At 48.9% G+C, this 21,840-nt stretch overlaps 3 protein-coding genes across 4 annotated transcripts in view; 1 reads left to right on the top strand and 2 right to left on the bottom strand.

The window, feature by feature from the left end:
* Window positions 1-586: 586 nt before the first annotated feature.
* Window positions 587-4,009, bottom strand: Tomm22 (translocase of outer mitochondrial membrane 22). The gene is made up of 4 exons (XM_052748360.1): window positions 2,246-4,009; window positions 1,963-2,081; window positions 1,442-1,559; window positions 587-1,281 (listed from the first exon to the last, which is right to left on the bottom strand). Exons 1-4 carry the CDS (start codon window positions 2,360-2,362, stop codon window positions 1,207-1,209), a joined length of 429 nt encoding a protein of 142 aa, XP_052604320.1. The 5' UTR covers window positions 2,363-4,009; the 3' UTR covers window positions 587-1,206.
* A 4,886-nt stretch (window positions 4,010-8,895) lies between these two features.
* On the bottom strand, window positions 8,896-16,245 carry Cby1 (chibby family member 1, beta catenin antagonist). 2 transcript variants are annotated; one of them, XM_052748358.1, is made up of 5 exons: window positions 16,120-16,245; window positions 13,671-13,785; window positions 11,087-11,192; window positions 10,889-11,007; window positions 8,896-9,577 (listed from the first exon to the last, which is right to left on the bottom strand). In XM_052748358.1, the coding sequence occupies exons 1-5, from the start codon at window positions 16,179-16,181 to the stop codon at window positions 9,497-9,499; spliced, it is 483 nt and encodes a 160-aa protein (XP_052604318.1). In that variant the 5' UTR covers window positions 16,182-16,245; the 3' UTR covers window positions 8,896-9,496. The 2 variants fall into 2 exon arrangements, with proteins under 2 accessions (XP_052604318.1, XP_052604319.1); XM_052748359.1 differs by lacking the exon at window positions 16,120-16,245 and adding an exon at window positions 15,460-15,560.
* A 68-nt stretch (window positions 16,246-16,313) lies between these two features.
* Window positions 16,314-21,840, top strand: part of Fam227a (family with sequence similarity 227 member A) — a 59,444-nt gene continuing 53,917 nt past the window's right edge. Inside the window, exon 1 of the mRNA XM_052748361.1 lies at window positions 16,314-16,723. The gene's annotated coding sequence lies outside the window, so the exon portion shown is untranslated. The remainder of the gene's footprint in view (window positions 16,724-21,840) is intronic.

The raw sequence follows: 21,840 nt of genomic DNA, 5'->3' as shown, positions 1-21,840 counted from the left end.
GAAAATATCTGGATCAATTACCAGACTCACTTCAAACAAACAAAAAACTGGGCAGTGGTGGTACGCACCTTTAATCACTCCAGGAGGCAGAGGATCTCTTGAGTTGGAGGCCAGCCTGGTCTACAGAGTGAGTTCCAGAACAGCCAGGAAACCCTGTCTCGAAAATTAAAACAAAAAAATCAGTCTTACCAGGTGTGCATGTCCATAATCCCTCAGCACTCAGGAAGACTGAGTTGAAGGCTAGCCTGGGCTTATGGAGAGACTCTACCCCCAAGAAAAACAAGAATTAGATAACAAGCTCTATCTGCAAACTTCCCCTCTCTCAAGACTAGAAGGCAATACATACTTTAACAGTTTATACTGTGTAGACTGCACATCCACAGAGCTGGTAATTCCGTGGGGGAGTCTGAAGTGATACTTGGATTCGGGGCAATAATCGATACAACATTCAAAAATAAATGTTCCTCCTCCTCTTTGAAAACTCAGACATCTGAAATAGAGCTGCTGGCTTAAGCAAAGGCAGTCTGGCAGGTAGTGCCCCTGGCTCTCTAAAATGGCCTAAGTTTAAAATACACAAACACAGCAATGACACTTTCAGTTGGAGGTCTTTTAATATTTAAATACAAAAAGTGAGCACTGGCTTCTTTTTTTACACAACACACAGGTCTCTAACAGCCACATGTGCAGAGGAAATGGGCGCCCGCTCTGTTCTCAGTCCCCGCCTGGCTAAAGCTACAGCCAGCCTCACTTCTCTCCAACATACAGCGATTCCTGGGGACTGTTTTTAACGGCAGCTGTAATGGATTTTGTCAGCTTCACATTGTTTACAGGTCCCAGACATCTCCATTTGTTTAAAAAAAAAAAAAAAAAAAAGGCCTTAATGGTCAGGGGTGCTTACTTCTTCCCCACAAGGGACCTGTGAGAACTTCAATAGGAGCAATTTTCTAAAGGGATAACGTGGAGTAACCTTCCCATGGCTGTACTCTAGCATCAGATTGAGAACAGGAAGTGAGAGCATTATGAAGGGCACAGGTGCAAGTGGAGTCTCCCCATGAGAAACGGAGAAAGTTCCCACCAGGTTTAAATAGATCGATGTGCCAAAGTTTAAAAAAAAAAAAAAAAAGACTAAAAAGTCCAAACAACCAGCAGTTCAAACACAACTGAATTTCAAAGTTCTCCCACCAGGACAAATACCGAAGTAACAGTCTAGATCTTTCCAGGAAGTGGAGGTAGAGCCCCGGGCATTCCTCCTGACAGACCTGTGTTAGGCCCCAAAAGTATCTGGAAAAGAAAAAAAGAGTGTTAAGAAGCTGTACCGATTCAGTAGGTCTTTGGTCACCTACGCTGCTGAGCAGTCGGGCACCTACTCCCACTCGGGGTTTGGTGCCAATCTACTCCTGGGGCCTCCACCGCTGGCCCCGAGCCCGGAGCACACGCTCACCTGCCGCTGCTGCAGTTGCTGCTGTTGCTCCATTTGCAACTTCTCTGTCTCAAAGACAACAGGAAGAACCAGGATCATAAAGGAAGTGGTCCCAATCCACAAAGCTGCCCTGGAAAACCTGCACAGGGAGAGTGTGTGTGGTGACATGCCAAGACAAGCAGGCAACCTAGCCTCTACTGAACCAGTGACAACTTCCAGTATCCCTCTCCTCGATGTTTCTGCAAGTGTACCCTACCCAATCCTTGCACCAAACTCCTGGCAGAGGCAAGACAGTGATTACCTAGTGATGACAGTTAACATTCTTATAGGCCTCGCATACAGAATCCTTAGATAACATGAAAGAATTCCCACAACGACCCTGCCAGAAGACGACCCACAGTCGGGGTATGACAATGAATCCAAGGTCACTCAAGCTCCCCACTGTGGTTTCCGATGCCCGATGTGGTTTCCGATGCCCGATGTCCTTCGACAGCACCAGTCCCTCCATGCACACTCTCGGTATTTCTACATTCGTCCTTTACCTGTACATCTTCTGAGCCACGAAGAGCGACAGATCAAAGGTGGCTCCGGCGGCAGACCGGACCCTCTCCGGAAACATCTCCGTCAGACCCCAGAGTCTCTCCGACAGGGTCTCATCTAGCTGTGGTGGAGGAGGTGGAGGTCGTTGGCGAAGCGGCAGCAGCACCGGAGCCGCCGAGCCCGGGGCCGGGCCCTTCCCTGCCGCGCGGAGCAGCAGCCCTCCCGGCTTGCGGCGCCCACGCCCCGACGGCCCGCTCCCGCCCCGCTCCCCGCAGGCCCAGGCACCTCGTCGTCGTCGTCCTCTTCCAGCTCCTCCTCGGCCTTCTCCGCCTCGGCTTTCGGGAGCAATTCGTCTGGGGACAAAGGCTCCCCAGCACCGGCTGCAGCGACGGCGGCGGCCATGGCTGTAGGACACCGGAAGCGGAAGGGAGCCGGTGAGAGCGGCCCGCCGCTGGACAGAGCGTCTTCCGGAAGCGAGCGGGGCTGGCTGGAGAGAGAGCCGCAGCGGGTCCTCTGGCCCGCCCCCTGGATGTCGCCAGCCACTTAAGCTAGGGAAGAACACCGAGCTTGTTCAATAGGTGCTTCACAGCTATTCCGCGCAGTTGAGCCTGGGCTGGGCTCCGAAACCTGCATATTTAAAAGAAAAATATTCCTATGGCTTTTAGAGACAGGATTTCTATGTACCGCCTTGACCGTCCTGGAACTCGCTTTGTAGACCAAGCTGGTCTTGAACTCAGAGATCCACCTACCTCTGTCTCCTGAGTGCTGGGTTTAAAGACCAGAGCCACTACCGCTGGGTGAACAATACTTCTCTCATAGATAGATTTTACTATGTAGCCCAGGCTGGCTTCAGACTCACAGTAAAGGTATGCATTGCCACACCCTGCTCTACTTGTCTTATTGAGACAAGGTCATGGCATGGTAGCCTAGGCTGGCCTCAGACTTCTCTTGCCTCAGTCTCCCAAGTGTAGAGATTACAAGTGTGTGCCATTCACTCAACAATGAATGCTTTAAATTTTTATTTTAAATTATGTGTATGTGCACCAGTGTAGGTACCCTTGGAGGCCAGAGCTGGAGCTACAGGCAGTCATGAGCCACGTAACTCATGGATACTGGGTCCTGAACTTGAGTCCTTTGGACGATCAGTAAGTGATCTTAAATGCTAAGCCATCTCTCCAGTCCCAACAACACATAATTGAAAAAAACTAAATTATGGTGATATTTTAATTGTACTGAAATGTAATTTTATTTGTTAATAAATAAAGTTGCCTGGGGGTCAGAGCTAATAGCAAGCCATAGCAGAAGCCGGGCGGTGGTGGTGCACACCTTTAATCCAGATCACATGACAGACAGATCTCTGTGTGTTCAAGGATACAGCCCGCATGGAGAAACACGCCTTTAATCTCAATACCAACCATAGAAGACCTGGAGGTCTGTATAGACAGGCAGTGACGAGGAGGTCATGTGGTTGGGTTTACAACCAATGAGAAAGCAGAACAGAAGGTCAATAAAAAGACAGATACATAGGAAGTAGGTCTCTTGCTGAGGGGAAGGACAGCAGCCGAAGGAAGGGTAAGAAGGGTTTTTTAGTATCAGCTCTTACTACTGCTCTGACCTCTTGGGCTTTTAACTCTGCGTTTGGCTCTGTGTTTCTTATTTAATAATAAGACGGTTACATCTACACTAAATCTTATTTGAAAAAATTACACTTTTATTTTTTGTATGTGTATTGGCGCACATATGCCATGTTGTGCTTATGGAGGTCAGAGGACAACTTACAGGAGTTGATTATATCTGTAGCAGGGCCCCGGACCTTAGTAGGCCCCCAGACTGTAGCACAACTGACTCCATGATGGAAGTGCCATTCAGGCTTTAAAAATCAGCACATAGACAGCACCACCAGGCAAAAATGAAAACAAAGACCTAATCCATCAAAGTCCGTAGTTCTTGGGAAAGTCTCTGAATGTACTAACCTTGCTTTTTTGGCTTTTGTAGTTCTGCTTCTGGCTAACTGTTTTTGTTAATTGAAGTGTGCCAACCCAGGACATAGTTTTTGTTCTTAAAAGCTCACCCTGAGAAAGGCTCAGGGCTACATTGGGATCCCAAACACCAAGTGTAGTCACTGGCCAGCTAATAAAGATTTCCTATTGGCTTAAACTCATGTCTGAACAGTCTGGTGAATTCCCCACAACACTCTTCTTCCACCATGTGGGTCCTGGGGATCAAATTCAGGCTTAGCAGCAAGCATTTTTACATTATTACTATTATTGTTATTACTATTATTTATTTATTTTGAGACAAGGTCTCTCTATGTAGCCCTGGCTTTCTTGGAACTCTTTATGTAGTCCTCCAACTGATAGAAATCCACCTGCTTTTCCCTCCAAGGTACTTAGACTAAATACATGCAACATTATATCCAGCTCATGCATGATTTTAAAACAAAGTATGTTGTGGTGGTTTGAAAGAAAATGGCCCCCAAAGGGGAGTGGCACTATTGGGAGGTGAGGCCTTGTTGGAGGAAGTATGTCACTGTGGGGTGGGCTTTGAGGTCTCTTTTGCTCAAGCTGCCCTCAGTGTGACTGTCAGTCGACTTCCTGTTGCCTCTGAGTCAAGATGTAGGACTCTCAACTCCAGCACCATGTCTGCCTGCATGCCGCCATACTCCCTGTCATGAGGATGATGGACTGAACCTCTGAAACTGTAAGCAAGCCCTCCTCAATTAAATATTTTCTTTGTAAGAGTTGCCATGGTCATGGTGTCTCTTCACAGCAATAAAAACCTAACTAAGACAGAAGTTGGTACCAGGGACTGGGGTATTGCTGTGATGGGCCTGACCATGGTTTGTTTGGAGGAATTTGGACTTTGGTACTTTGGGTTTGGAAAGCAGTGGAATGCATTATTCTCTGCTTAATGGGCCATACTAGTAGGAGCATGGAAGACAGTGGTGCTGTATGTGATTTGATGAACTGTGGGGGGCTTACTCAAGATGTTTCAGAGGAGAAGAATTTTAGTATGCTGCCCAGAAATTGTTCTTGTGATAGTTTGGTGAAGGAAGTGGCTGCCTTTTGCCCTTGTCCGAAGAGTCTGAGCTAGAGTGCAGAGTTTAGGATTAATTCCATTGGCAGAAGAAATCTCAAAACAGCCTAGTATAGATTCTGTCATGAGGATTGTTAGGCCCAGATCTCGGGGACCCCCAAAAGACCACCACAGAGATCGAATCTTGTATGTAAAAGCAAAGAACCTTTATTATCTTCAAGCTCCGGGGCTTGGTCTGTCTGTCCAATGCAGCGGTGAGAGCAGAGAGCTCTGAGCCCAGGCAGGGTAGAGTTTTTATCATAGCAGTGGTTGGGGTGAGGGGATTTCCAGGGTTCAGGACCCTGATTGGCTGACATTTGTCTAGGGGTATCTGTAAAACAAAAACAGGTGTGTGCTAGACTCAGGGACATCTGGCCACCTTATCTAATGGTTGTAATGTTTGGGGTGTCAGGTACTTCCCCTTAAATGTAGACCCTCCCTGGATGGGGTTAGCTTATAGCTTTTCCTGGATCCAGGTGTTGCCTGCCAGTAAGCTTGTCACAGAAGCTGTGTCTGGGCCTCTAAGCCTGTCATGGCAGCTGTGTGGTCAAGCTGTTTTGGGGCCCCTTCCACATGGGTATTAGTGGTAACTCTAGTGAAAACATATAAAGAAAAGGATCAAGCTGGGTAGCGGTGGCACATGACTTTAATCCCAGCACTCAGGAGGCAGAGCCAGGTGGATCTCTGTGAGTTCGAGGCCAGCCTGGTCTACAGAGCGAGATCCAGGACAGGAACCAAAACTACACAGAGAAACCCTGTCTCGAAAAAAACAAAAACAAACAAACAAATGCTCCCTTTCATGATGATAATGGACTGAACCTCTGAAACTGTAAGTGAGCCACCCCAATTAAATGTTTTCTTTATAAGAGTTGCCATGGCCAGGCGGTGGTGGCACATGCCTTTAATCCCAGCACTCAGGAGGCAGAGCCAGGCAAATCTCTGTGAGTTCGAGGCCAGCCTGGTCTACAGGGTGAGTTCCAGGACAAGCACCAAAATTACGCTGAGAAACCCTCTCTAAATAAACAAATGAATAAATAAAGAGTTGCCATGGTTAGGGTGTTTCTTCACAGCAACAAAAACCCAACTAAGACATGTTTAATAGTAAAGGGTTTTTTTTGTTGTTTGTTTATTAAGACAGGGTTTCTCTGTGTAGACCTGCCTGTCCTGGAACTCACTCTGTAGACCAGGCTGGCCTCCAACTCACAGACATCCTCCTGCCTCTGCCTCTCAAGTGCTAGGATTAAAGGCATGTGCCACCACCACCCAGCTTTTTTCTTTTCTTTTCTTTTTTTTTTAAAGGGTTTTCAATAATTGTAAAATTGCCAAGTGGTCAGAAACAGTGGGATCATGCAATATCACTTGCACACCACTTGGGGGTGGACAAGATGATCCAGAGAAGCCTGAGCCAGGAGCAGAGGACAGAGCTCCAGAGTTGGGGAGTGTGATGATCACTTTAGGCTTCCAGGACAAATGCCCAGGTCAGAGGTCACACAGACAAAAAGGACCTATAAGAGTTCCAGTGAGTGACTATGCTCCACCTGGGGAGGAGGAGGGTGTCCTAGCTGTTCAGTCTCTTCCCTCAGGGCTACAGTAACTGCTCTCCCTGTCTGGGTCCTGTCAGAATTTGAAGCTGGAGGTGAAGCTCTTACTTGAGGTGTGGGACCACACGGGTCTCTTGGGGAAGCTAACAACTGTAAAAGTCAGCCATCCCAGCAAACCCAAGGGCAGACTTCCTCTGATTATTGACTCTAATACTGCCTCACACCCACAGAACCTTCTATTTCAGCTTTAGTGGCAATCCTTCCCTAATCCACCTCAGCACAAATCCTCACCAACTGTTGCCATGATCACAAGAAATAATGTCAGGGGCCAGCACTAGTCAGTTTCCAGTTTGACTAAGAAAGGCTTTGAGGGAGAATTTTAGCCAGAACCTGAAGGAGATATCTACCCAAAATAGGAAACTTTTTTTTTTTTTCTTCTTCTCAAGACAAGATTTCTCTGTGTAGCCCTGTCTGTCCTGGAACTTATTCTGTAGAGTCGGCTGGCCTCAAACTCAGAGATCCGCCTGCCTCTGCCTCCCCGGTGCTGGGATTAAAGGTGTGCGCCACCACTGCCTGGCTCCAAAAAGGAAACTCTCAACAACTGGAGCCATGTTGGTGTCTGAGGGCCACACTGCTGCTAGAGCCATGTTGATCTGAGTGACCTGGGCTGCCACCTGGGGCCTTGCTGACATCCGGCCTGGGCTGCTGCTGAGGACCATGTCTGGGTACATGGTCCTACTGCAGCCGGGATCTGTGTTGATGTCTGTGGTCTGTGTTGCCACCAAAGGCCACACGGATGCCCAAGTTCTGGGCCATCCCCTGTGGCCATGTTGGTATTTTATGCTGCCATAAGGGCCCTGCCGATCTGAGTGGCTTGTGTTACCATCTGGGGCCATAGTGACATTTGGGCCCGAGCTCCTGCTGAGGGCCATGTCTGGGTCCACTGCAGCTGGAGTGTTGATCTCCATGGCCCATGTTACCACAGGGGGGCACAGGAATCATGTGTGCTGAAATCAGAGGGCCGTGCTAAGCAGGCACCACCCTTTGCTGGCCCTGCCCCTTGCTGGCCACTGCAGCAAAGGAGCTGGTCCTGCTCCTCATGAGACATGGACCCCATGGCATGGGCATAGAAGAGCTGGCTCTGTCCCTCCACTGAGGAGGGTGGTCCCAGCAGCCTGGAAAGACCAAGTCAGCTACCACCCAGACCCACATCTAGAGCTTTGAGTTGGCCCACCCCACCATCTACTCCATCTATAACCTACTGGAGTTTGTGAAACCATTGGTCCTGTGGATGAGTCTATGAGTTCGAGGCCAGCCTGGTCTATAGAGCTGCAGAACAGCTGGGGCTACATGGAGAAACCCTGTCTGGAAAAAACAAAAACAAAGGGGGCGGGGGGGGGGGGGGAGGAAGGCAGAGTAGATTTCCAGGTTAGGCACTCGCTCAGGGATCCGGAAGTGAGGTTGGAGCTGTACTCCGATATGCCTGCCTCTGTCCATCCCCCTGCAGTGTTCTGCTGGCCATTAGGAGAGACTGTAAGCTACAGCCTCGGTGTAGGTAGTCCCTCCTCTGTCTGTCACTATGGGTCGGGACTCAGAGGCCTCCAACACTTGCTTTATTGTCTAAGGCAGTTTCCAAACTGGCCTCTGAACATTGTCTCCTTGTGTACAATGGGGCATGCTGACAGGGCTGAACTGGGGGGATGGGAGAGCAAGTGCAAAGGACTGAGCACACGGCCAGCCTCCGCACCAGCCCAGGAGGGAACCACTGAGGCAGTCCCAGCTCAAAGCCCTGGGCTCCAGGCCTCAACCAGTGTCTCCTGCTTGACTTTCACAACTAGACTCCCCTCGGGCTAGATCACACTAACTTGGGCACCGATTCCCATGCCATCCACTCCTCACCAGGTCTGAACTACTCACTGGGCCACTGGTGCCACCTCCCTGAAGCAGAAAGCAGAGGAATTTGAGCATGAAGTCATTATTTCTCATCTAGGGTGTGGTTTCCCACTCCAAGGTGCTGTTTTCTTTTCTTTTTTTTAAATTTATTTATTTATTTATATGAATTGGTGTGAAGGTGTCAGATCTCCTGGAACTGGAATTACAGACAGGTGTGAGCCGCCTTGTGGGTGCTGAGAATTGAACTCAGGTCCTCTGGAAGAACAGCCAGTGCTCTTAACCACTGAGCCATCTCTCCAGCCCCGGTGCAGTTTTCCTAATCCTGCAAATTCTCTTGGGACTTAGAAGGCAGGCTCCGCTTGCTTCTTGGGGAACCCACAGTGGTTTTGCTTTTTGTTTTTCTTTACCTATTTTGCTACACAGAGATTAGTGAATACCATTTAATACAAATAAAAATAGTCAAAACAGGAAAGCCGAGTAAATTACAATGTGCTGTGGAAGGTGGGAGCTTGCTGCTGGGAAGCTGATGCCAGAAAAGGCTGTGGATTTGGGGATGAGGATTCTTTGAAGGCAGAGAGAACATGGCTGGAGGGGACAGAGAACCCAGACCCACTTACCGTTCCCCTCACTGGAAGTGCTCTCTGGAACTAGTGCCAAACCCCAGCCACCGTGTTAGGAGGTGAACTGCCAGTTGTCTGAACACGGTGACTCTGAGACGTGGATAGTTAGTCATACCTGTCCCCTGCAGACAGCAAGCAAAGGCTGACTGTTTTCTAGACCTTCCTGGGGCCTGCTTAGATTGACACCATGGGTCGTGTGTCTGGTGCCGCCCAAGCTATGGCCCTGGTTGGAACCTTGATGTCTTTCAATCCGTGCCACTTCCCTACCCCCAAGTCCAAGGGAGCTAGGGTCTGTTAATGCTCTCTCCTAGGGCAAGTCTATTAATTTGACTAAAAATCAAAGGGCTCTGCCACATCCCCAGTCAGTGGGACGCTTGCTAATCTCCTAGCGAGCCTTCCCAGGCACTTCACTTCCTCCTGCGGTTGCTAATCTTCAGCTCATCCAATTCTTTGTCCTTCAAGTTGGACTCTGCAGTGGTCTCTGAAAGCTGGAAGGAGAGCATCAGACTGTTACAAAGAGAGCTTTGTCCAGGCCATGCTGTAGGCTTGCACAGCTACTCTGCACCAAGGACAGGCCGGCCATTCCCCCGCAGCTGGCCTCTTCAACAGGAAACCTGGGCAGTCAAAGGAATTACTCATAATTCAAGCCCTCAGCAGTTCCCATCATTTACAACTGCATGCCATGCCGTGTGTGAAGGATGACGAGGACAGATACGGTACTCTACGGTTGAGGGATTATAAATCACTTGGAGTTGTATAGCTCACATAATGGAATTTAGGGAACAACACTGTGGGAAAAAAAATCACCGGGGCGGTGGTGGTGCATGCCTTTAATCCCAGCACTCGGGAGGCAGGGGCAGGCGGATATCTGTGAGTTCGAGGCCAGCCTGGTCTACAGAGTGAGATTCAAGAAAGGCGCAAAGCTACACAGAGAAACCCTGTCTCGAAACCCCCCCACCAAAAAAAAAAAATCAATCCACAAATGGGACGCTCTAAAAGTAACGTTCCTTTCCTCATCAGGATCTTTGAATGGGCTGTACAGCAGAAGGTAGCTGACATTGAACATGAAGACGGAGGGAGGAAGGGCCAGCGGTCTCTACTTCAGAGCAAGTGTGTGGCTTGTATTAGCTCCATGAAGTAAGAGCTACTGTAATGCCAGCTGTCTTGCCGGAGATGAAGCCGAGTGGTTAACCGGCAGGGAGAAAAGCTTCCCATTGGTTCCATCACGTCTGTCACCACCAGCAGGGAGAAAAGCTTCCCATTGGTTCCATCACGTCTGTCACCACCAGCAGGGAGAAAAGCTTCCCGTTGGTTCCATCACGTCTGTCATCACCATGCACATGCACCACCAGGCCCAGAAGACACCAGAGACTGACGTTAATTGGGTATGTGCACTCAGCAGGTCTGCGCTGGGCACTGATTCAGTCTGTTTGAGGCAGGGTACCTCCACACCATCAGTGGACACCCCCACCATCTGAGATACCTCCATTCCTGCCACTATCCTGGTGCATTCAGCTCACATACTGCTTCATCCGAGAAACTCTCCACTGTATAGACCTCTTCTGTGCCAATGCCAGCCTCTACTTAGACTAAAGGACACCCTTCCACAGACACAGGGATTGTGGGTATTGTTATACATCCCTGCTCCAGGCTTTGGCGGCAAGGTTGACTTTTATATTCGTGATTGGATACACAGGAAATGTATCTGGCAAATAAGCCCTGGGGAAATCAGTTGGGTGGATTGACTGAAGGGAGGGCTTCCTTGAAGGGGAAACCTAGGCATCAGTTCCATTCCTCACCATGTCCAGCAGAATGTCCACTTTCAGCCGCAAGAGATTGTTCTCTTCTTCCAACTGCTGGTTCCGCTTGCGCAGGCGCTGGGTCTCTCTCCGATCCACACCCCCGCTAATCACTGTGTCTAAAGGAAGCACAGAGCAGGGGTGAAAGGGGTTCCTTCTACCGTCCTGGATGACAAAGCAGCAGGAAGGGCCACTCACCTGCCACCCACTGGCCATTTTCAAACTTCAGGTTTTGTCCCGCCAGGTTCATGGTGGGAGTTCCATAGTCAAGGCCCAGCTCCAACTCCCGCGTTGACCGATCTAACTGTGGTTAAGACACTATGATGACTCAGGAAGCCATAGAACAAGAGCTCACATCCCAGCTTCTCCCACTAGTTCCAAACGCAACAAAACAGATGTCTGTCCTCCCACCATTTTTTTTTTTTGGAGACAGATAGCACTGTGTAGCCCTGGCTGTCCTAGAACTCATTCTGTAGACCAGGCTGGCCTCAAACTCACAGAGATCCACCTGCCTCTGCCTTCCGAGTGCTGGGATTAGTGTGCTACCATACCTGTCAATATTTGAAATACTTTAAAAGACTAGACTATCAAATTATATACAGCAACCATTTAAAGTAGAGGCTAGGAAAATTGCCCATGGGTAAGAGTTTGAGTTCCCAGCACCCACACAAAAAGCCAGGTATGCCCATGTGTCTCTAAGTCCCAGTGCAATGTGTGTACCGGGGGAAGTAGATGGGAAATAGGCTCATTGGTTTGCTGGTCACCAGTCTGGGAGAAAATACCCATAATTCCTGTGTCTGGAAGGGTGTCCTCTAGTCTAAGTAGAGGCTGGCATTGGCACTATACAGTGGAGAGAGCTTCTCGGATGAAGCAGTATGTGAGCTGAATGCCCCAGGATAGTGGCAGGAATGGAGGTTAGGATAAAGGCATCTCAGATGGCAGGGGTGTCCGCTGATGGTGTGGAGGTACCCTGCCTCAAATAGTAAGTTCCAGGTTCAGAATGAGACCCTGTCTCAAGGGAATAAGGCAGAGTGGTAAAGCAGGACACCCAATGTTCCCTTCTGGCCTCCATGCATAAGCACCTACCCACCCATTCAATTTAAACTATAAGAGGGATGAACTGTTCTATTTTATACTTTGGATGTTTCCAGAAAGGCTATATAGGCTATAATTTGTACTTGAATTTTTACATCTACTTTACCGTTCAAAGAATCCATTGTACATTTGTACATGTGTACTGATACTTGGTTCATGTGTACTGATACTTGGTTCTAATTCATTCTCTTCCCATCACTGTGCATTTATAATAAGGAAATTTGTAATTTACTTAATATAGAAGCACACAGTTATGAAGAAGCATAAAATTCTAACAGTTCCTGCTAGGGCTTGTTTAATGTGTGACAGTCTAATTTCTGTATTCATCGACAGAGCTCATCAAACACTCCCCTAAGTCAGGCCTGGTTCCCGAGCACTCAGAGATGAGTGTGACCAGCTCTGCCGGAGAGGAGCGTTTGCCCCTGTGAGGGAGACGGAGCAGCTCCAGAAGCAGGTGCAGGCAATGGGTGCCAGAGCATGCACACACATGCACACACACACACACACACACACAGTCAGAGAACACACACACAGAGGAAAGAAGCCCCTCAGGCCTGTGCTGAAATGTCTGTTGTTCAGTCAGAACTCCCTTGAGCACCTTATTTAAAGTGACAACTTTGTTTCCACACTACTCTCCTCATTAAGATATCTGTCCACTGCCTCTATTATTTATTTTTTTTATTGGGACTTGAATATTATCATATACAGAGGCTTATTCTTACTTTTTTTTTTTTTTTTGGTTTTTCGAGACAGGGTTTCTCTGTGTAGCTTTGTGCCTTTCCTGGAACTCACTTGGTAGCCCAGGCTGGCCTCGAACTCACAGCGATCCGCCTGGCTCTGCCTCCAGAGTGCTGGGATTAAAGGCGTGCGCCACCACTGCCCGGCCCTTATTCTTACTTATAAATGCCCGGCCTTAGATTGGTTTGTTTCTTTCCAGCTTTCCTTAACTTAAATTATCCCGTCTACTTTTTGCCTCTGGGCTTTTCCTGTTCTCTTACTTCTGTAAATCTTACTCTTAGTCTGTGGCTTACTGTGTAGCTGGGTGGCTGGCCCCTGGAGTCCTCCTCCTTCTCTGGCTACTTTATTTCCTTCCCCCAGTTTTCTCCTTCTATTTATCCTCTCTGCCTGCCAGCCCTGTCCATCCTTTCTCCTGCCTCACTATTGGCCATTCAGCTCTTTATTAGACCATCAGGTGTTTTAGACAGGCACAGTAACACAGCTTCACAGAGTTAAACAAATGCAACATAAACAAAACAAAATACCTTAAAATAATATTTTACATACCTTAAAATAATATTCTACAACACACCATCCACATTCCAAAAAAAAAATGAAAGAAAGAAACCAGGCCAGGCATGGTGACACACATCTTTAATCCCAGCACTCAGGAGGCAGAGGCAGGTGGATCTCTGTGAGTTCAAGGCCAGGCTTGAATGTGATCTTTAAACATAACTGAAATGAATTCTTGGACAGGTTTTGGAACTAAAATGTAAGTCAGATTGGACATCATCACCTGGGACCAAGATCAGAATGAGGCTGGCTGGCTTAGTGGGTTCTTGAATAAACTCTGAGAGTAATACTCACACAGGAGTTCCAACTTGAGTAATAACAGAAACTAAAAGGATGTCCTCCCACAGTGTTGTCTCTCCACCCAGAGACCCCTCGTGGCACCCCGATCTCCACTCACAGAATGCAGGTTGGAGAGAGAGGCAGACTTCCGAGGAGGGGTCTTCTTTGGGCTGAATATACTCCCAAAGAGAGGCATTCCTGACTTGATGAGGAAACACGGACACTTCCTTCTCCTAGGGGTCAAACAGGTCAGTTACTCTCTTTCATTGTTCTCAAATCATGAAAACATTTCAGTCATTGATGATTACCAATCCTGGCAACATCTACTGGGAAGCTGTCCTTTTTGACAGAGCAGCAAAGGAAGGCCTGAGGTCCTAGAAGTCCTGGGAGGAGATCCCATGCACTGGATGCTTCCTGTGTGCCAGGCAGCATGCTAATGCCTTTGCATCATCTCATTTAACTCACAATTACCCCTTGACAAAGCCCCTCCCATTCACCCCCATTTGATTGGTGACACCTAGAAAGCCAAGGTCTTCATGGGAACAGGCATTTGAACTAAAGTCTGTGTGGCTTCACAGTTAGCCTCAGGCAAACCTGTCCCAAGTTGGCATCATCAGCATTAGAGTGTGAACCAAGGGATGAAATTTCTATCCCCGTAAGCCAGTAAGAGCAGCACCAGGAACACTAACTTCTGCATAGACGCCATTCTGAAGCCTCAAAGCTACACTGGCATTTCATTCCCAGACTGACAGTGGTGCTGTCACTTGGTCCATGTGTCAAGTCACCTGGCCTGTTATGAGAGGGAAGGTGTCTCAAGAGAAGGAGAGAGCCAGAACATGGTAGAGCTGACAATGACCCTGTCACCATCAAACCAGCTTTGATCACAACCTCCTTGCAATGCTCATAAATCACTAACATCATTTAGGTTTAGGGAAGAGGTCAACTTTTTTATTTTTGACTTTTCAGGACAGTGTTTCTCTGTGTAACAGTCCAGGCTGTCTTAGAACTCTCTTTGTAGACCAGGCTGGCCTCGAACCCAGAGATCTGCCTGCCTTTGCCTCCCAAGTGCTGGGATTAAAGGTATGCACCACTACCGCCTGGCATCTTTTTAATTTAAGTATAACAAATAAAGAGACGCTTTAAAACCACAAGGCTTCATGGTAGTTTTTTTATGTATGTGTTTATGTGCTGTATGCATGTGGACCTGCAGAGGGGTGTGTGTGTGTGTGTGTGTGTGTCTGCGCACGCATGCAGGGACAGAGTCCAGAAGAGGACACCAGGTGTGCTGCTCTATCACTTTCTGTCATATTCCTTTAGACAGGGTCTCTCCCTGAACCTGGAGCTAGACTGGTGGCCAGTGAGTCCAAGCAGTCCTGTCTCTGCCCCCAACAGTGCTGGGATTATAAGTGTTAAGAGTCCACGGTAGGCTTTTGACTGGGGTATTGGGGACTTGAATTCACTCCCTCACACTTGTGCACTCACACTCACTGAGCCTTTTCCCCAGTCCCAGTCACAAAATTTTACACGAACACACATCCTTCTAGATCAAGGTACAGGCCATATCAGCACCCTGCAAGGCTCTGGATGACTTTATAATCAGCTCCACTGAGATCCTGGGGTTCTGTTTTTGTTTGGTTTTTGTTTTTCGGAGACAAGATTTCTCTGTGTAGCCCTGGCTGTCATGGAACTCACTCCCTAGACCAGGCTGGCCTTGAACTCACAGAGACACACCGGCCTTTGATTAAACATCTTTAACCCTAGGGTTCTTTTTTTTTTAAGTTAAGGGACTATACTTGGCTTCCAACCAACACTGCTGCTCACCCTCAATGGGATCCCAGCATTTTATCCCCCAAGGGCCTCAACTGCTTTATTTGCTGTTATTGTTTCAATGTGTATGGGTGTTTTACCTGCGTGTAAGTTTGTGTACCGTGTGCCTTGGGTTCGCAGATTCCTGGAACTGGAGTTACAGGCGGTCATGAGCTGGGAATTGAATCGGGATTCTCTGCAATAGCAACCAGTGCTCTTAGACGTCGAGCTATCTCTCCAGCCCTCAGGAGTCTCTTATTTATAACCAGGAATAATAACAGCATCCAGTTTGTAGGTGAGGAGTGCTTTCGTGTTTACAAGTTGTTGGGGCGTTTGATGCTCACCATAACCCTGGGAAGCAAATCAAACTGTGCCCCTCTACAGGGAACTGTACTTGATGTGCGAAGCTTTAGTTTGCATCAGGCTATAAAGCGCATTATTTTCATTCCGACAAGAAAGAAAAGGAAGCATCTTTGGTTTTCACTGGATTCTCAAAAGTGTCTGGAAAGGGTTAAGAGCCAGCCAGTTGCGTGTCTGCAGGCGCACGGGCCACAGGACCACAGGAGTTCGGTACCGGTTAGGAGAAACCCTTCAAGTGATGGGTCAAAACCATGACCGTCCCGAGTCACCGTCGCAAGATGCGCCCACGGAGCACGCCACCATCCGGCCTGCCCGCCACCCTCTCCAGGGGTACCCGGGTTTCCACCCACCCCGTCTGGCCCCGGCCGGCCCCGGCCTTCGCCCAGCGCTCCCAGACATACCTTGCGCGTCTGCGAAGCCGGAGTCCAGCGCTATCCCCAACCTTCTGCAAGGATCCGCCCATGCCGCGTCAACCGTCGCGACTGCGATTGGCGGGCGCCGGGGACCCATCGCGCGCATGCGCGGCGGCTATGGCCTGTACCACCGAGGGCGGAGGGGGAGCCACCTCCCAGACGAGCTCCCGCGGATCAGCGGGGGCTCCCCGCGGGTTCCCTCCGATTCACGAAGCGAGGAAGGCCTCGGGAACGTCTTCTGGAGCTGCTCACACGCCAAGTGGCATAGTCAAGGGGAGGCGTGCCCCCCTAAACATGTTGGTCTGGCCCCCGGGTAGCGCCGCCGTCGCCATGGTAACCGCGTGTGGCCGCCACTGGGCCAGCTCATGGCTGCATTGTTGTGGGAAAGGAGTGTGTAGTGACCCAGACTGGACTCACAGTAGCAAAATGGCCTGGTCTCAGGCTCCCCCGCCCCGGCCACAAAGCAAAGCGCGCCCCTTCCCGGTGATTTGGGGCCGCGGGTGCCGGCGGCCATCCGGAGCTTGGTCGGGTCCCCGGAGGGACCCGTGGTGGAACCCGCCCTGAGGCTTTGGGATTCCGCTGAAACTTTCAGGTAAGACAGATGAACAGACGGAGGACGACTCCTTGCCAAGCAGCAAACTGGCTCCTGCCAGGCCTGCCTCCTTCTCATGCCCACGAGCAAGGGAAACTGAGGTCCAGGAAGGTCGCCCAGTGAACAAGGGGGCGGAGGACTGGAGAATCCCCTCCAAAATTCCTCAAGTCCTAACGGCGTGTATTGTGCTCTGTTTGGTAAATGAAGAAATAGGCCATCCAGGAGATGTTTCCTGGCGGCCTAGTGGGTACATTAGGTGTCATCTCAGCCGTAAGGGACAGATCCAAGCGGTCTGTCTCCAAGCAGTTTTCCTCCACCTTTGCCACACTGCATTTCAAGAGAGTGAAAATTTACGTTCAAAATTAACCATATCTAGCCTAGCACTCACTGGTCCAACAGAAACATAAAGCAGACCACCTTTGTAACTTGGCGATCATTCTAGCAGCTTTTTGATGTTGAACCCTGAGTGATCCTGGTGCACGCTGATCCCATGCTTTCCTGATGAGCTATACCCAAAGCACCTTTGGGGTTTTTTGTTGTTTTTGTTTTTGTTTTTAAGATACGGTCTCACTGGGTAGCTCAGACTGCCCTGGGGTTCTCAACTCATCCTGCCTCAGCCTCTCAGTGCTGGGATTACAGACATACACCAAGCCTGGTTTCATCCCCTACACTTTTTTCCTTTTTTTTTTTTTTTTTGTTGTTGTCGTTTTGTTTTTTAGATTTGGGTTTTGAGATTGGGGCTCACCATGTGGTTCTGACTGGTCTCCAACTCACAGAAATCCCCCTGCCTCTGTCTCCAGAGTGCTGCAATTGAAGGCCAGTGCTACCGCACCTGACCCTACGCTGTTAAAAGTAAAATCGAAACAGATTAAATTAACTCGACTACTGTTTCATTTAACTCGGTTTGTCCAAAATATCCTTAAACATAAATATTTTAAAATTTACCTTGCTTTGGTTTTTAATTTTAAAGTAAAATGGACCTTCTTCAGTCTTACTGACTAAATTTCAGACCTTTTGTTTCGTGTGTGGCTAGTGGCTGCTGGGATGGATGGGCAGCGTCCATGGAGCCTCCCTCCAGCCTTGTTACCTTCTCCTCCCCACTTTATCCAGTCACCTCCTGCCCTTCCTTCAGCGCCTTCACCTCTGTAACTGTCGCAGCACCTGAGAGGTAGAGGCAGGTGGATCTGTGCCCGTTCGAGGCCAGCCCGGTCTACAGAGGAAGTGCCAGGCCAGCCAGGGCTACACAGTGAGACCCTGTCTCAAAATAGACTGAACAAACCACACCATGTCATCTCATGTCCGCCCTGTGAGCCTCCGTGGGAAGCAGGAGTGAGTTTTAATTCGTTACATGCGTAACTTTTATAAATGTATAGTTTTGCACTTATTTTAATTTTGCAAGTCTACCCCAGTCGTCAGCCCCACTAGGGGTTCATGGGTCCAGTCTGGCTTAGCTCACCATCTTAGGCCCAGTTGGAGCACACTCGCTGATCTGTGGGAAGTCCTTAGTAAATAGTCATTGAGTGGCTGAAAGTTGACAGGGAACCCAAGTCTGACTCCACAGTCTGCATTTTTACACACTATCAAATGTTAACTTTAAGTGAAGGTATTCAAATCCCAGCTGCCAGAATGCCCCGAGGGGAAAGGTTCCTCACCTCCCACTCGTCCACCCCCAGCACCTGGCACCGAGCTTGGCATAGAGCAGCTTTCAATGAAGCTGGCTCCCCCTACTCCTCTTCAAGCAACGACGGTAAGAACTGACTGTGCTCCTGAGCACACGTATCCTTAAATGGTGTGAGGAAGAATTCATCTTGGAGCAGTGTGTGTATTTTAAACATTCCTCTTTAGAAACATGCTACTCAGTTCTCACATTAGGCATGAGTAATAGTGTTAGGCTAAAGCTGGAAGCTTCCGACAGAGTCATCTGAGCCCAGCTTCTCAGAGAACATAGTGTAATTTTCCAGCCATTCTGGGGAATGGGTAGGAGGACAATGAGAAGCCTTAAAATGCACCTGCCTCCTCTTACCTCTCCCTGTTTGGCCTGTGAGGCTAAAGACTAGGAGCAGAGGGCAAGAGACAGTACCAACCTGGGCCTGGGTCAGTTTTTCCTTCCATCCAGTGGGCTTGGGCAGGGGGATGGGGTGATATGGAGGGATCCCTGCAGCCACCAGGCCAGCGGAGTCATGATTGAAGGGAGATAAGAAGGTAGTTCCGTTCAGCAGGACTCAGTAGCTGGTGTTGATTCAAACTTTGAGAGTCTGACCCTGAGTAGTTTATTTTAGGCATGTTTAAGCGCAATTAGTAAAAAGAAGTTTCCTGGTGATAATTAACTCAATCCCATGTGGGTAACAAAGCATAAGCTGGGACTGCATCAAAACTCTTTGTAAAGTTAAAGTGCCATCTTCCAGAAAGATGGGTTCTAAAGAAAACGGAGAAAAAATTCAAGATAAACAAGCGTAATAAGGGTTTGGAGGAGGACAGCACTGTAGATTGACTGAGACGGACTAGCTCAAGATAAGGGTCTGCGGATCAATGGATCAATGTGGCCTGGCCACACAGATAGTCACCAGCAGAGGTCACCAGGCTGTTAACTGTGTCAGTGCCTTCTGGGTAGGAAAACGGGTTGTACATCTCTCCCTTTGAAGAGACAGCCCTGTTTTGTTTTGTTTGTTTGTTTGTTTTTTGGTTTTCCCAGACAGGGTTTCTCTGTGTAGTTTTTGGTGCCTGTCCTGGATCTCGCTCTGTAGACCAGGCTGGTCTCGAACTCACAGAGATCCACCTCCCTCTGCCGCTTGAGTGCTGGGATTAAAGGAGTGTGCCACCGCTGCCCAGCAGCCCTGTGTGTTTAACCTTCCTGGTTTCCCCTAGTGCTGATCTGTGAGCACAAGGACCTCCATGCCTCCCACAGAGCAGTCTGTGATAGACAGCTTCTTCCAAAGAAACCAAATATTGAGTGATTACTCCAATGCTCGTGATTGTCCCTGGGAGTTATTCTTCGACTAGAATAGACTAGAAAAAGTCAGAAGGAAGTCGTTCCAGCTCAGGTTTTCTTTTTTGAGACCAAGTTTGTCGAGGTAGCCAAAGCTGGCCTTGAACTCTTGATCCTCCTCCTGCCTGAGTCCCATCCCCCACCTCGCTGGGATTTTTAGCAAGTGCCACCATAGCCAGCTACCAATTTTATATATTAAGTGCTGTGACAGATGAAAGTAAGATACATAAAAGAGTCATGGTTCTGGTGGCCTGGCATAATTCCAGCTCTTTCTAAAGATGATGTGACACCCGGGGACAAGTCCATAGATGGGACCTCATGGGCAGAGACATAGATAGGGGCATCAAGAGCATGGCATGACCTGGTTCAGCAGGTACAGTGCTCATCACACAAGCCTGACGACCTGAATGCTACCGCTGGAGCCCAGGTGGAAGGGGAAACTGACTCCATGAGGTTGTCTTCCGAGCTCCACACGTGCACCATTGGCATGTGTATCCCTGCCCCCCACTAATAAAGATATATCTGTAGCATGATAGGGAATGAGGGAGAGGTCCACAGGACAGGCCTCTGGGATGCATGGCTGGGGAGAAGAGTGGAGAGGAAGACTGAATTGGGGGAACAGGGCGCAGGAAGGAATGTGGTAAAGGAGACTCAGGTTAGTTAGTTTCTCCATGACCTTAGCTCCCTCCCTTCATTCTGTAGAAGCTGCTTAAGGACAAGATCTAAGACTCTGGCTTCATTATCACCAGGTCTCTGGATATGGAGGGAGATAGATGGTAGAGGGCTGGACCCAGGAGACAGGCCAGAGCATCCTAAAGCTAGGAACAAGGAGTGGTGCAGTCATGGGGTCATATGTAACAGGGCGAGACAGTGCAAAGGTTCCTCCATCTCGTGGTTCTTGCTGAAGCCATTTCAGGTTTAACTAGAATTTGATCTCCTTGATAGAGAATCTAGTGGAAAATTACCCAGCCCTGTTCTTGGAACCCAAGGTTGAGATGTCCTAGCTAATTTAGCTTCTGTTAAATTGTCTGCCTGTACGGAACTCCCTCCAGCTAACTGCTTACCATAGCTTCTATTAAAATTGCTTACTTCTGAAAAGCCCCCTGCAGCTGCTGGACGAGATGCCAGGATTCTGCCTTTAAAAACTCCATGTTCAGCCGGGCGGTGGTGGCGCACGCCTTTAATCCCAGCACTTGGGAGGCAGAGGCAGGCAGGTCTCTGTGAGTTCGAGGCCAGCCTGGTCTACAGCAAATTTCAGGATAGCCAGAGCCACACAGAGAAATCCTGTCTCGAAAGAGAGTACAGGACTGAGGCTGGAGCCCAGTGGTAGGGAGCTTGCTTAGCGTGTCTGAAGCTCTAGGCTACACACCTGCCGTGGAGGTAGGGTGGCTGGGGAGTCAGCCTAGTGGGCAGAGTGCTTACTGTGCAATCATGAGGACCTGAGTCTGGAACCCCCAAATCCATGGAAATAAAGTCAGTCTTGGTGGCGTGCACTTGTGTTTGAATATGGTCCAGAAGTGAAATCGGGTGAGGAGACTTCTGAAAGCTTGAGAGAACACTCCAAGAAAACAAGATGAGTCTTGTGACTTCAGTTTCTTCCAAACACAGAACAGTTCTTGGAACGCTTTTTCGTGCTCCTCCCGGGTGTAGTGGATAGTTTATTTCAGATTCCTCATTATTGCTTGCTGGTGTTATTCAAGTAAATGCCTCCATGGAAAAACATGTTTTGGCCATTTGCGGTTCATCCTTGGGATTCTACACAGCTTGAACTCATGAGAACTTTAGTCCTATGTGACCTTTTAAAAAAATTACTTATTAGCCGGGCAGTGGTGGCGCATGCCTTTAATCCCAGCACTCGGGAGGCAGAGCCAGGTGAATCTCTGTGAGTTCGAGGCCAACCTGGTCTACAGAGCGAGATCCAGGAAAGGCGCCAAAACTACACAGAGAAACCCTGTCTCGGAAAAACAAAAACAAAACAAAACAAAAAAAATTACTTATTTTTATTTGTGTACATTGGTATTCTGCCTGCACATTTGTCTGTATGAGGGTGTCAGATTCCTGGAACTGGAGTTACAGACAGTTGTGAGCCGCCATGTGGGTGCTGGGAGTTGAACCCAGGTCCTTTGGGAGA

This window comes from Peromyscus californicus, unplaced genomic scaffold (assembly GCF_007827085.1).
Source record: "Peromyscus californicus insignis strain IS unplaced genomic scaffold, ASM782708v3 Scaffold_20__1_contigs__length_68692818, whole genome shotgun sequence".
In the NCBI taxonomy this organism is placed as follows: Eukaryota; Metazoa; Chordata; class Mammalia; order Rodentia; family Cricetidae; genus Peromyscus; species Peromyscus californicus.
The sequence above is the reverse complement of the archived record's forward strand: the minus strand, read 5'-3'. Positions and strand labels throughout refer to the sequence as shown.

Bases quoted from the DNA above. Each gene is read 5' to 3' on its own strand.
- Tomm22 (XM_052748360.1), bottom strand. From the start codon at position 2,362: ATGGCCGCCGCCGTCGCTGCAGCCGGTGCTGGGGAGCCTTTGTCCCCA. The intron at 2,082-2,245 runs GTGCCTGGGCCT...CCTCCACCACAG, and splicing joins AAGAGGACGACGACGACGAG to CTAGATGAGACCCTGTCGGA. The intron at 1,560-1,962 runs GTAAAGGACGAA...CTCCCTGTGCAG, and splicing joins GTGGCTCAGAAGATGTACAG to GTTTTCCAGGGCAGCTTTGT.
- Cby1 (XM_052748358.1), bottom strand. From the start codon at position 16,181: ATGGGCGGATCCTTGCAGAAGGTTGGGGATAGCGCTGGACTCCGGCTT. The intron at 11,193-13,670 runs GTGAGTGGAGAT...TCTTAACCACAG, and splicing joins CTCTCTCCAACCTGCATTCT to TTAGATCGGTCAACGCGGGA. The intron at 9,578-10,888 runs GTGAGGAATGGA...CTCTCCTTCCAG, and splicing joins TGGACATTCTGCTGGACATG to CTTTCAGAGACCACTGCAGA.